The sequence below is a fragment of the Equus quagga genome, chromosome 17 (genome assembly GCF_021613505.1).
Source record: "Equus quagga isolate Etosha38 chromosome 17, UCLA_HA_Equagga_1.0, whole genome shotgun sequence".
NCBI classification, from domain to species: Eukaryota; Metazoa; Chordata; class Mammalia; order Perissodactyla; family Equidae; genus Equus; species Equus quagga.
The window spans coordinates 17,438,590-17,450,769 of NC_060283.1; the positions used below are offsets into that span (position 1 = coordinate 17,438,590).

The 12,180-nt window shown below is 35.1% G+C and overlaps 2 protein-coding genes across 2 annotated transcripts; both read left to right on the top strand.

The window, feature by feature from the left end:
- Positions 1-3,207: 3,207 nt before the first annotated feature.
- LOC124229487 (olfactory receptor 8J3-like) lies at positions 3,208-4,152 on the top strand. The gene has a single exon (XM_046644709.1). The coding sequence runs from the start codon at positions 3,208-3,210 to the stop codon at positions 4,150-4,152; it is 945 nt and encodes a 314-aa protein (XP_046500665.1).
- Positions 4,153-10,998: 6,846 nt separating this feature from the next.
- LOC124229142 (olfactory receptor 8J1-like) lies at positions 10,999-11,751 on the top strand. Its single transcript, XM_046644231.1, has one exon. The coding sequence runs from the start codon at positions 10,999-11,001 to the stop codon at positions 11,749-11,751; it is 753 nt and encodes a 250-aa protein (XP_046500187.1).
- Positions 11,752-12,180: the final 429 nt, after the last annotated feature.

Here is a 12,180-nt window from a genome sequence, read left to right on the forward strand (position 1 = left end):
TGCAGACAAAATATTAAAAATTATAGACACACTTGGGGCCAGCCCAGTTGTGTAGGAGTTAAGTTAACATGTTCTGCTTCGGTGGCCCTGGGTTTACAGGTTCGGATCCTGGGTACAGACCTACACACTTTTCATCAAGCCATGCTGTGGCAGCAGCCCACATACAAAAAACAGAGGAATATTGTCACAGATGTTAACTCAGGGACAATCTTCCTCCAGCAACAGAGGAAGTTTGGCAACAGATGTTACCTCTGGGCCAATCTTCCTCACACAAAAACAAATTGTAAACACAGAGAAGGCAATATGAGAAACAGGCATGAGAGGAGACACACAAGCAATATCATCTAGTGTAGTGTTTGAGGACAAAAGGAAAGCTACAATCTCAAAACAGAGGGTTGTCCCTCAGTGGAAAAGAATGCAGTTTGATTGAGGAACGTATTAGGAATTTTTGTTGCAAATTTTAAAAAGGATGTTGGAATAGATTAAAAATATATAGTATATCATCTGGGTTGATGTTTCTTAAGTTTGCAAGCCTAACCAATCCTATGTGCTCCAGACATAAATATTAGCTGGCCTAAATGATTATTCAAATATCTCATTAGCACTGAAAACTTAACATGTTTGAAATATCACTTTGATCACTCCATTTTAAACCATACCCTCTAATATGCAAAAAATGTCATGACTATTGACCCAATGGCAAAAAAATCATTAATGTCTTTCTTGATCTACCCCCATCTGTCATTCCCTCGTAACTCTCTCGTATAATTCATAATATGAATTATATTGAAGACATCATCTTTTTTCTGTTCCCAACTGTGGAGTGTATCTTGTTCTCCTTATCACCAGCTTCCCCACTTTGGCCCAAGTCAACATTATCTTACGTGAGGACTCCTATAACAACTGCTTGACTCATTTTTTAAATTTTCATTCATAATTTCAACCCCTTTAATCCTATAATTAATTATCATCATAACAGCAAGATTAATCTTTTTAAAACTTAAAGCTGATCATGTTCACCCACCTTAAAATTTGTGAATGCCTTAAAATTTACTTAAAATGAAATCCAAATATCTATTGTGACCTACATTATCTGATTCTAGTAATTTTCTGCTTCCTCATTATAATCCAGTGACACTGTGCTCCATTAAATTTCCCCTCAAAAACAAAAAACCAAAAACCTAACTTCTTTTCTACTGTGGAACAGCATTTTCAAGAAATACAGCCTGCCTGGAATCTGTACGTTATCTTCCTATGATTAATTAAATAGTTGTCTCTATCCCATTTTTCAGGTTTCAGATCACATGTCACCCTCTCAGACAGGACTTCCCTTAACATGTCATGTGAATTATTCTCCCAGGTTATCCTGATGCATCTTTTTGTTAAATTTTCTTATCGTGGTTACTACAATTTACAATCATCTGCTTGTCTGTTTCGTTACCAGCTTCTTGGGTCTTCCTTATGATTAAAATAGAAGGCCCATGAGGTGTGGAATGAATAATTATCTGTAACCTGAGCATTGCCTGGCACAAGTAGGAAATCAACAAATACTTGGTAAGTAAATAAATGGGAGGATGATTCAAAGAAACTTAGTGAAAGAAAGATGTTTGGTGTTGGAAACAAACTGATATCATATACTCAACAATGTTAGCTATTTTAGTCTACGTCTCTGAATCTTTTTGCACTGTTGCTTCATTATTTTATCTCACTGCAGAATAGTTGTCTATTTTTCTTTCTATTCTGTCCTGTTTTTAGGAGAGATAATGTCAGTAACTCTTGGCTTTCACAATTCAGGCATTCATGATACATAATCTTTTTTTAAAAAGCTTTATTGAGGTAAGAATGACATACAAAAAGCTGAACACATTTAATGTACATAACTCGATGGTTTGGAGATGTGTGCCTCCTTGAAACCATCACCACAGTCTATGAGATAAATATATCCCCATCTCCAAAAGTTTCCTTTTGCCTCTTTATTTATCATTATTATTTTGTGTGTATGTATACTTAAATTTTTGTGAAAGTGTAGATCTTATGTTAAATGATGATATAGTCTTGACGCTCTGCAACTGAACTCAAATCTTCAGAAAAGAGACTATGAAAGGACTTTCTTTAGGCCAGGTGCCCCCAGTGGAACTATCAATTGTGATTGGAAAGGGACTCTAATAGGCCTAGTTTGGAGCAGGTGATCATCAGAGAAAAAAAATCTCTAGAAAAATATTTGATCATATTATAATAGCATGCTGATTCTTTGGCAAGTATATGCAATGTAATTATAGAAAAACTATAAAATAAGGATGTTTAATATTATGACAATAACGAAAAATATCAAAATGTGACAAAATATAAGAAAGGTCAACTAAAAATTAAGGCCAAGTATATTCCATAAATTTTTTAAATAATGTTTTAAAATTCTATAAATAAAAATACTGATTAACACAAAAACATAGTGGAAACAATATGAGGAACTGCATCGATTTGTGGGGCAAGAAGGAAAAGAGTTATGAGAAGGAAGGAAAAGGAAGTTGAATCCAGCAAAGTGTGGTGTGATGGAATTTCAAAAATTATAATATTTTCACAGATTTTTTTTAAAGCTGAAAAGAGAATCAGTAAACTGAAAAATATATTTGAGGACATATCTCTATGTATTTTTGTCTGAAAAAAACAGTTAACAGACATGCATGGTAGAACTTCAAGTTCAATGTACATCGAATAGAAGTTATAGAAAGATCAAATAAAGAAAATGGAGCAGGATTGTGGCTAAATCATCTATTCTTGAGAAAAATCAAGAAATCTCAATTAATAAATCACAAAACAACATTGAATTATTTGAGGCATACAATTTCTCAAGTCTTTCTCACCTCAATGTAACAGACATAAGAAATGAATCATGCCTTCTATTGTTTGCAAGCCAGTATGATATTTATACTTTAACAAAATTGTGAGAAAGTAAATCCTCAAAATATGCATGATGCTAAATAATCTAGTTAATTTACCACATTTACTTTTTCTACCTCCCAAATGGTTGCAAGGTTTATATATTAGACCTAGAACATTAAGTTTAATAACAGATTAATAAATGATTGCAAGAATTCTCACCCAAGGAATTGCCCTTGCTGTCTAATGCCAGTTCTAGGAAAGAATTCCTAAGAGTTAGTAACCACTTCTCCTTTCCTTCTCCAGACAGACGAATTTCCCAACTCTTACATGGCTCCTGGAAATTTCACCCGGGTCACTGAGTTTATCCTCACGGGTGTCTCAGACCGTCCAGAACTCCAGATTCCACTCTTCTTTGTTTTCCTGGTCATCTATGGACTGACTGTGGCAGGAAATCTGAGTATCATCACTCTCACCAGTGTTGACTCTCGACTTCAGACCCCTATGTATTATTTCCTCCGACATTTGGCTATGATAAATTTTGGCAATTCTACTGTTATTGCCCCTAAAATGCTCATCAATTTTTTAGCAAAGAAGAAAACCACCTTTTACTATGAATGTGCCACCCAACTAGGGGTGTTCTTGGTTTTCATTGTAGCTGAGGTTTTCCTGTTAGCTGTGATGGCCTACGACCGCTATGTGGCCATCTGTAATCCCCTACTCTACATGGTAGTGGTATCTCGGCAGATCTGCTTTCTGCTGGTATCCCTCACATACCTCTATAGCTTTTCCACAGCCGTGGTGGCTTCATCTTCTGTATTCTCTGTGTCTTATTGCTCTTCTAACGTAATCAATCATTTTTTCTGTGACATTGTCCCTCTGTTAGCATTGTCCTGCTCTGATACTTACTTTCCAGAAACAGTAGTTTTTATATCTGCAGCTACAAATTTGGTTTTTTCCATTGTTATAGTTGTAACATCTTATTTCAACATTGTTTTGTCCATTCTAAGGATACGGTCATCAGAGGGAAGAAAAAAAGCCTTTTCCACATGTGCTTCACACATGATGGCAGTCACGGTTTTCTATGGAACAATGCTATTCATGTATGTACAGCCTCAAACTAACCATTCAATGGATACTGATAAGTTGGCTTCCGTATTCTACACAGTGGTGATCCCCATGCTGAATCCCATGATATACAGCCTTCGAAATAAGGAGGTGAAGGCTGCCTTGAAGAGATTTCTGAAAAATTCATGCTATTCTAAATCAATATGATTTTAGGACTATATAAGTAAATGAAGAGAAGTTTAAGATAGGCTGCCATTATGCCAGAGAAAGTAAAGGTTAGGTGACCGACCTACTTACTTTACAAGCAAATAATCCTGGGAATTAAAGGGAGCTAGGATTTAGAAAGCAGTGAATTAAAAAATCAAGTGAAGCTCTAGGAGTTATGAGGTTAATACAGAAACAAAGCATTATTCACTAACTTTGCAAAAGAGTATGTAGGTAGGTAGATTGAAAGAAATAGTTCTAACATTCAGGAGAGATATAACTTGAAAAAAATTAAATGAGTTAAAACCGAGTAACAGAATATGGATCAGAGAAGTAAGTCCATCTTTCTTATTCTTTGGCTTCTTTTTTGTTCCTGGGTATGTTTAGTCAATGAACTTTGAAAAACTGTTGTTGCAGATGGCTAAAAACTTTCTTAAAGTGAAGTCAGCAAAATTAAACTGACAAATATATTTAAAATAAAACTCCTTGACTTTTTTAAATATCATATTTGAATGAAAAACATATATACTACCAATGAACTTATATCCTGAACGCCAGCTAAAATATAACTGAACTTGTTTTTATATCCATTGATGTAATTTATACAACTTTTTAATGAAAGACTGAGAGTATCGTCATTGAATATGCTTTCCTTCTTCGTACATTTTGATTGATAAACCTCATGGATTTTGTAAAAGTTTTCCTTTCTCGTTATTCTGAGTCTTTTTTAGTGTGTCTAATAAATTTACTCTATTGTGGCAATATTAAGCATTCATTGGACCATGTTTGTGTAAGTTCTTTACATCATTACAGGAAAGATTCAATTGATTTGTAAAATTTTTGTTCTGTTTTCTGATAGATTTTGATTAGTGAGTGTACAGCAAAATAAATTGTACAACTTTGAATATGTAAAGGTGACCATATTATATCGAAGACTTATCAAATCAGAACTGAGTTAACCAATGTGATATTAAATTAATGTGTATCGTTTATATAGTGAACATTACCATGCTGGGCATTTCCAAAGAAGAAGAAGAAGAATCCAGCTTTGAAATTATTTTACTAAAATTATTTGAACCTGGGCCTGCCCTCGTGGCCTAGTGGTTAAGTTCAGCATGCTCTGCTTCAGTGGTGTAGGTTTGATTCCTGGACATGGACCTACACCACTTGTCAGTGGCTGTGCTGTGGTGGCAGCTCACACAGAAAATAGAGGAAGATTGGCAACAGATGTTAGCTCAGGGTGAATCTTCCTCAGAATTGAAAAAGAAGTTTGAACCCCTAAGCTAGGCATGTACGTGGTACATGAAGAATGTCCTAGAAAATATTCTTGATTTCATTTGGACCCTCAGGTAGATAGAGGGTCTAGAGAGAGAATGTTAACACACTCAATATGAGTGTTCCAGTTTCTTCACATCCTCACTAACACTTTGCATAAATACCATCAATGGCAACCCTCCTTGCCACTGCAACATAGACGTTCTTCCTAAGAACTTAAAACAGATTATCTTGAAACAGGTGGGCAGAAAATATTTATCTTATTTTGTATTATGACCTTTAAATGATTGAAAACTGTACCTTAAAATGAGTCACTTCTCTTTCATTTTGGAAGGCACTGGGTATTGTATATAAACAAATAATACAGTGTTTAAACTAAGGCTTTTTTTCAAGATTTATAACTGTTTCGGACAACACAGGGTGCCAAAAATGACACAGATTTTATGTTTCCAAATTAGAACTGCTATCATTGTGTTTTGTATACTTAAATAAATTATATCACTACTGAAATATAGGATTATTGCTCACTGAGATTGTTGATATCATACTTTTACTTCAGCAATATTATCTAAAATGAAAATAGCATGTGTTATAGAGCATCCTGTGAAAGAAAGCTGGACATACAACTACCCAAATTCCAAATGATGCTCCTTTTTTGAGCATATAATTCTAGATCACTAATTTTCTCAGGAAAATTTTCAATTAACTCTGAAAACATTCAGGCAAGTGTATATATAGAAGCATAATAAGTAATCAATATAATGATGAAACATGTTTAGATAAACCACATATCTTATAGTAAAATAATCTGTCAACATTTTAGTTGAGAAGATCTGAAAAAGAAGGACTTCTATTTGAGGGAAGTCACTGCACAAGCAGGAGGAAGATTTTAAGAAATGCAGACCCATAGATTCCTAGCGTGATGGAACAGAGCCTCTATAACATTCTCAAGGAGGAAATAAAACCCAGAAGAAAATGTTCATTTTCTGGCTGCTCTTGGTTCCACAGACCTAAAATAAGATGCGCAAAACTAAGTTTATTTTCTTCATATTCTGCCTCATCATTTTATAATAAGCATTCTAAGTACATAGAAGTACATAGAAAATATTTCTATATGCTTTTTTTGTTCTTTTGGTGAGGAAGATTCGCTCTGAGCTAAATTCTATTGCCAATCCTCCCCTTCTTTTGCTTGAGGAAGATTAGCCCTGAGTTAACATCTGTGCCAGTCTTCCTCTGTTTTGTATATGGGATGCCTCCACAGCACAGCTGATGAGTGGAGTAGGTTTGCACCTGGGATTTGAACCCATGAACCTGGGATGCCAAAGTGGAGCATTTGGCACTCTAACTGCTTTGCCATGGGGCTGGCCCCATTAATAAGCACTTTTTAATGCTATTATTATTAATCATTAGCCATAAAACATTTGTGCTAATTTGAAGACAACGCACTATCTTTTTACCCTCCCTTTACTCATTAGTATTCATAAGAAGATTGTTAATATCTAAGGTATAATCAGGAATGACATTTTTTAATTCTCCAAAATCAAGTTTGTCAGCCTCCTTTGACCCTATGTTCATTTACACTTTCTGATAGTGTGGGGTCACTGCTACAAATAAATGTTGAGCAGACTTTTTTTAGATAACATGCCACCTATCAAAGTAAGTGGAGTAATCTCAGAGCAATTAATATGAGTAAGGATGTAGAGGGACAGAGGCGAAAATGTATGTTGAATGTGTGCCTGGTAGGGTTGTATGACTGGAAAGGTGATATGGACCTGAATGTGGAATGCATTGGGAATGAGGCTAATGCATATTTCAATTATCCTAAAAAAATAGCTCTGATTACATATCTTGATTACTCCAAAAGCTTAGTGACTGTCGTTTGCCTACCAGCTAATGTGAGAGAATCATGGCATGGAGACCAAGAAGGATACAACAGTCAATGATAGTCTTAATGAAAGCTTGACCTGAGGAAGTGGAAGAGGAAGATGCTTAGGATAAGAGAGTACTTATGGAAACTGACATATAATAACATGTGGAACTTTGAAAGGGAAAATTAGAGGCTGTATGTGTGTTTGTGATTTACAGTGTTTGCTTGTTAAAATTTATCATTGCAGTTTAAAATAAAGTACAGAATCAGCAATACATTAAATTTCAGCAGAAATAGAAGAGCTGGTGTAATTTAGAAGCATTAGTTTTGGATGATAGTTGATATGTTTGCTAACGAAGATGATGGAGAGACTGAAGTCTGCAGACAAAATATTAAAAATTGTAAATACACTTGGGGCCAGACCAGTGGTAGAGTGGTTAAGTTCATATGCTCTGCTTCAGTGGCCCCACATCCATGGGTTTGGATCCTGGGCATGGACCTACACAGAGCTCATCAAGCCATGCTGTGGTGGCATCCCACATGCAAAACATAGAGGAACAGATGTTAGCTCAGGGACAATCTTCCTCAAGCAAAAAGAGGAAGATTGGCAAAAAATGTTAGCTCAGGGCCAACTTTCCTCACACAAAAACAAATCAAATTGTAAACACAGAGAAGGCAAGACAAGACAGAGGCATGGGAGGGGGCACAGAAGCAACATCCTCTAGTGTAGTGCTTGGGGATAAAAAGTCGTTACAATCTCAAAACAGACAGTTGTCCCTCAGTGGAAAAGAATACAGATTGATTGAGGAACATATTAGGAATTTTTGTTGCAAGTTTTTAAAGGATTTTGAAATAGATTTAAAAAATATAGTATATCATCTAGATTGAGGTTTCTTAAGTTTGCAAGCCTAACCACATCTAGGCTCTCCAGACATAAATATTAGCTGGCCTAAATGATTGTTTAAATGTGTCATTAGCACTGAAAGCTTATCATGTTCAAAACCATCACTCCATCTTAAATCACATCCTCTAAAAATGCAGAAACTGTCATGGCCATTGACTCAATTGCAAAAAAATCACTAATGTCTTTCTTGATCTACCCCCTCATCTGTCATTCCCTCATATGTTTTTCACATAATTCATAGTATGAATTATGTTGAAGATATCATGTTTCTGCTTCCAACCGTTGAGTGTATCTTATTTCCCTTATCACCAGCTTCTCCACTTTGGCCCAAGTCAACATTATATTATATGGGGAATCCTATAACAACAACTTGACTCAGTTTTTAAATTTTCACTCATAATTTCTACCCTTTAAACCCTATAATTCATTATCATTATAATAGCAAGAGTAATGTTTTTAAAACTTAAAAGCTGATCATGGTCACCTACCTTAAAATTTATCAATGCCTTACAATTTACTTAAAATGAAATCCAAATATTTATTGTGACCCACATTATCTGATTCTAGTAATTCTCCACTTCCTCATTACTATCTAGTGACACTGGGCTCAGTTAAATTTCCTCTCAAAAGCAAACAAACAAATAATGTAACGTCTTTTCTACTGTAGAGCAGCATTTTCAAGAAATACACTCCTGTCTGGAATCTTGAAATGTTCTTCCTATGATTTATTAAATAGTTGGTTCCATCCCATTTTTTAGGTTCTGGCTCACATATCACCCTCTTAGACAGGCCGTCCCTTAACATACCATGTGAAATAATTCTCCCAGTTATCCTGATGCTTTTTGATGTTAAATTTTCTTATTCTGCTTGCTACAATTTACAATAATCTGCTTATATGTTTGGTTACCAGCTTCTTGTCTCTTCCTTGTGATTAAAATAGAAGGTCCAAGACATGATGAATGAATAATTTATCCGAAACTTGAACATTGCGTGGCACAAGTAGCAAATCAACAAATACTTGGTAAATAATTAGGAGGATGATTCAATGGAACTTAGCAAAAGGATGATGTTTGGTGTTGGAAACAAACTGATATCATATACTCAATTGTTAAAAGCTATTTTGGTCTTATTTTTCTGAATCTGTTTGCATTGTTGCTTCATTCTTTTTTCTCACTGCAGAATAATTTTCTATTTTTCTTTCTATTTTATCATTTGTTTTAGGAGTGATCATGTCAGTAACTCTGGACTTTCACAATTAGGTCATTCATGATACATAATTTTTTTTAAAAAAGAGCTTTATTGAGGTAAGAGTGACATACGAAAAGCTGAACACGTTTAATGTACAGAACTCGATGAGTTTGGAGATAAGTGGGCATCCTTGAAACCATCACCTCAATCTATGCCATAACCATATCCTTCATCTCCAAAAGTTTCCTCTTGCTCCTTAATTTATTATTATTTTGCGTGTATGTATACATAAATTTTTGTGAATGGGTAGATCGGACGTTAAATGACGACATAGTTTTGACACTCTGCAACTCAACTACAAATCTTCAGATAAGAGACTATGACAAGACTTTCTTTGGTCCAGGTCTCCCCATTGGAACTATCCGTTGTGAATGGAAATGGACTCTAATAGGCTTGGTTAGGAGCAGGTGACCATCTTAGAAAAGAAAATATCTAGAAAAATGTTAGAACATATTATAATTACATGCTGATTCTTTGGCAAATATATGCAATGTAACTATCATAGAAACTATAAAAATAAGTGTGTTTAATATTATGACATAACAAAAAATATCAAAGTGTGAAAAAATATCAAGGAAAAGTCAACTAAAAATTAAGGCCAGATATATATCATAAATTTTTAAAATTATATAAATAAAAATACTGCTTAAAGCAAAAACACAGTGGAAACAATATAAGGAATTTCATCAACTTATGGGGCAAGAAGAAAAAGAGTTACATTGAAGGAAAAGGAAGTCGAATCCAGTAAAGCATAGTGTGACGGAATTACAAAAATGATAATATTTTCACAGATGTCATTTTTTAAAGCTGAAAAGAGAATCAGTAAACTGAAAAATACACTTGAGGACATATCTCCATGTATTTTTGTCTGAAAAAAGCAGTTAACATACATGGATGGTAGAATTTCAAGTTCAATGCACATCGAATAGAAGTTATAGTAAGATCAAATAAAGAAAATGGAGTAGGATTGTGGCTAAATCATGTATTCTTGAGAAAAAGCAAGAAATCTCAATTAAGAAATCAGAAACAACATTGAATTATTTGAGGTATACAATTCTTCAAGTCTTTCTCACACTCAATGCAAGAGACATAAGAAATGAATCATGGCTTCTATTGCAAGTCATGTAAGCCAGTAAGATATCCATAACTTAATGAAATTGTGAGGAAGTAAATCCTCAAAACATACATGATGCTGAATGATCTATTTAGTTTACCACGTTTACTTTTTCTATCTCCCAAACTGTTGTGAGGTTTCTATGTTAGACCTAGAACCTTAACTTTTTTTTCCCCTGCTTTATCTCCCCAACCCCCCCCCCCCGTACACAGTTGTATATCGTAGTTGCACATCCTTCTAGTTGTGAGATGTGGGACGCCACCTCAACTTGGCTTGACAAGCAGCGCCATGTCCATGCCCAGGATCCGAACCCTGGGCTGCCACAGCGGAGCACGTGAACTTAACCACTCGGCCACTGAGCCGGCCCCGAACCTTAACTTTAATAACAGATTAATACATGATTGCAGGACTTCTTACCCAAGGAATTGCCCTTGCCATCTAATGCCAGTTCTAGACAAGAATTCTCCAAATGATGTAACCACTTCTTCTTTCCTTCCCCAAACAGATGAATTTCCAAACTCTCACGTGGCTCCTGGAAATTTCACCCGGGTCACTGAGTTTATCCTCACAGGTGTCTCAGACTGTCCAGAACTCCAGATTCCACTCTTCTTTGTTTTCCTGGTCATCTATGGACTGACTGTGGTGGGGAACCTGATCATCATCACTCTCACTATTGTTGACTCTCGACTTCAGACCCCTATGTATTATTTCCTCCGACATTTGGCTATGATAAATTTTGGCAATTCTACTGTTATTGCCTCTAAAAGGCTGATAAATTTTTTCGTAAAGAAGAAAACCATCTTCTACTATGAATGTGCCACCCAACTGGGGGTGTTCTTGGTTTTCATTGTAGCTGAAGTCTTCATGTTAGCTGTGATGGCCTACGACTGCTATGTGGCCATCTGCAATCCCCTGCTCTACATGGTAGTTGTATCTCAGCGGGTCTGCTTTCTCCTGGTATCCCTCACGTACCTTTATAGCTTTTCCACAGCTGTGGTGGCTTCATCTGCTGTATTCTCTATGTCTTACTGCTCTTCCAATGTAATTAATCATTTTTTCTGCAACATTGTTGGTGTAATAGCATTGTCCTGCTCTGATACCTACTTTCCAGAAACATCAGATTTTATATCCGCAAAATTTATATTGAATTTTTTTCTATTTCAATTGATGCAATTTATGCAACTTTTTTTATGAAAGACTGAGAGTACCATCATTGGATATGCTTTCATCCTGGGTACAATTTGATTGATAAACTTTGTGGATTCTCTAAAATTCTTCCTTTCTCATTATTCTAAGTATGACTCTTCTTTAGTGTGTAATAAATTTATTCTATTGTGATAATATTAAGCATTCACTGGACCATGTTCATGTAAATTCTTTATATCATTAGATGAAAAAAAATTAATTGATTTGCAAAATATCTTGTTCTGTTTTCTGATAGATTTTTTTATCAGTGATTGTACACCAAAATAAACTGTACAACTTTGAACGCATAGAGGCAACTATATTATATCTCAGACTCAAATCAGAATTGAGTAAATCTATGTGATAGTATATGAACGGAGTATCATTTATAAAATGAATGTAACCATGCTGGGCATTTCCAAAGAATAAGCAGAATAA

Coding starts and splice junctions, on each gene's coding strand:
- LOC124229142 (XM_046644231.1), top strand. CDS start 10,999: ATGCCAGTTCTAGACAAGAATTCTCCAAATGATGTAACCACTTCTTCT.
- LOC124229487 (XM_046644709.1), top strand. CDS start 3,208: ATGGCTCCTGGAAATTTCACCCGGGTCACTGAGTTTATCCTCACGGGT.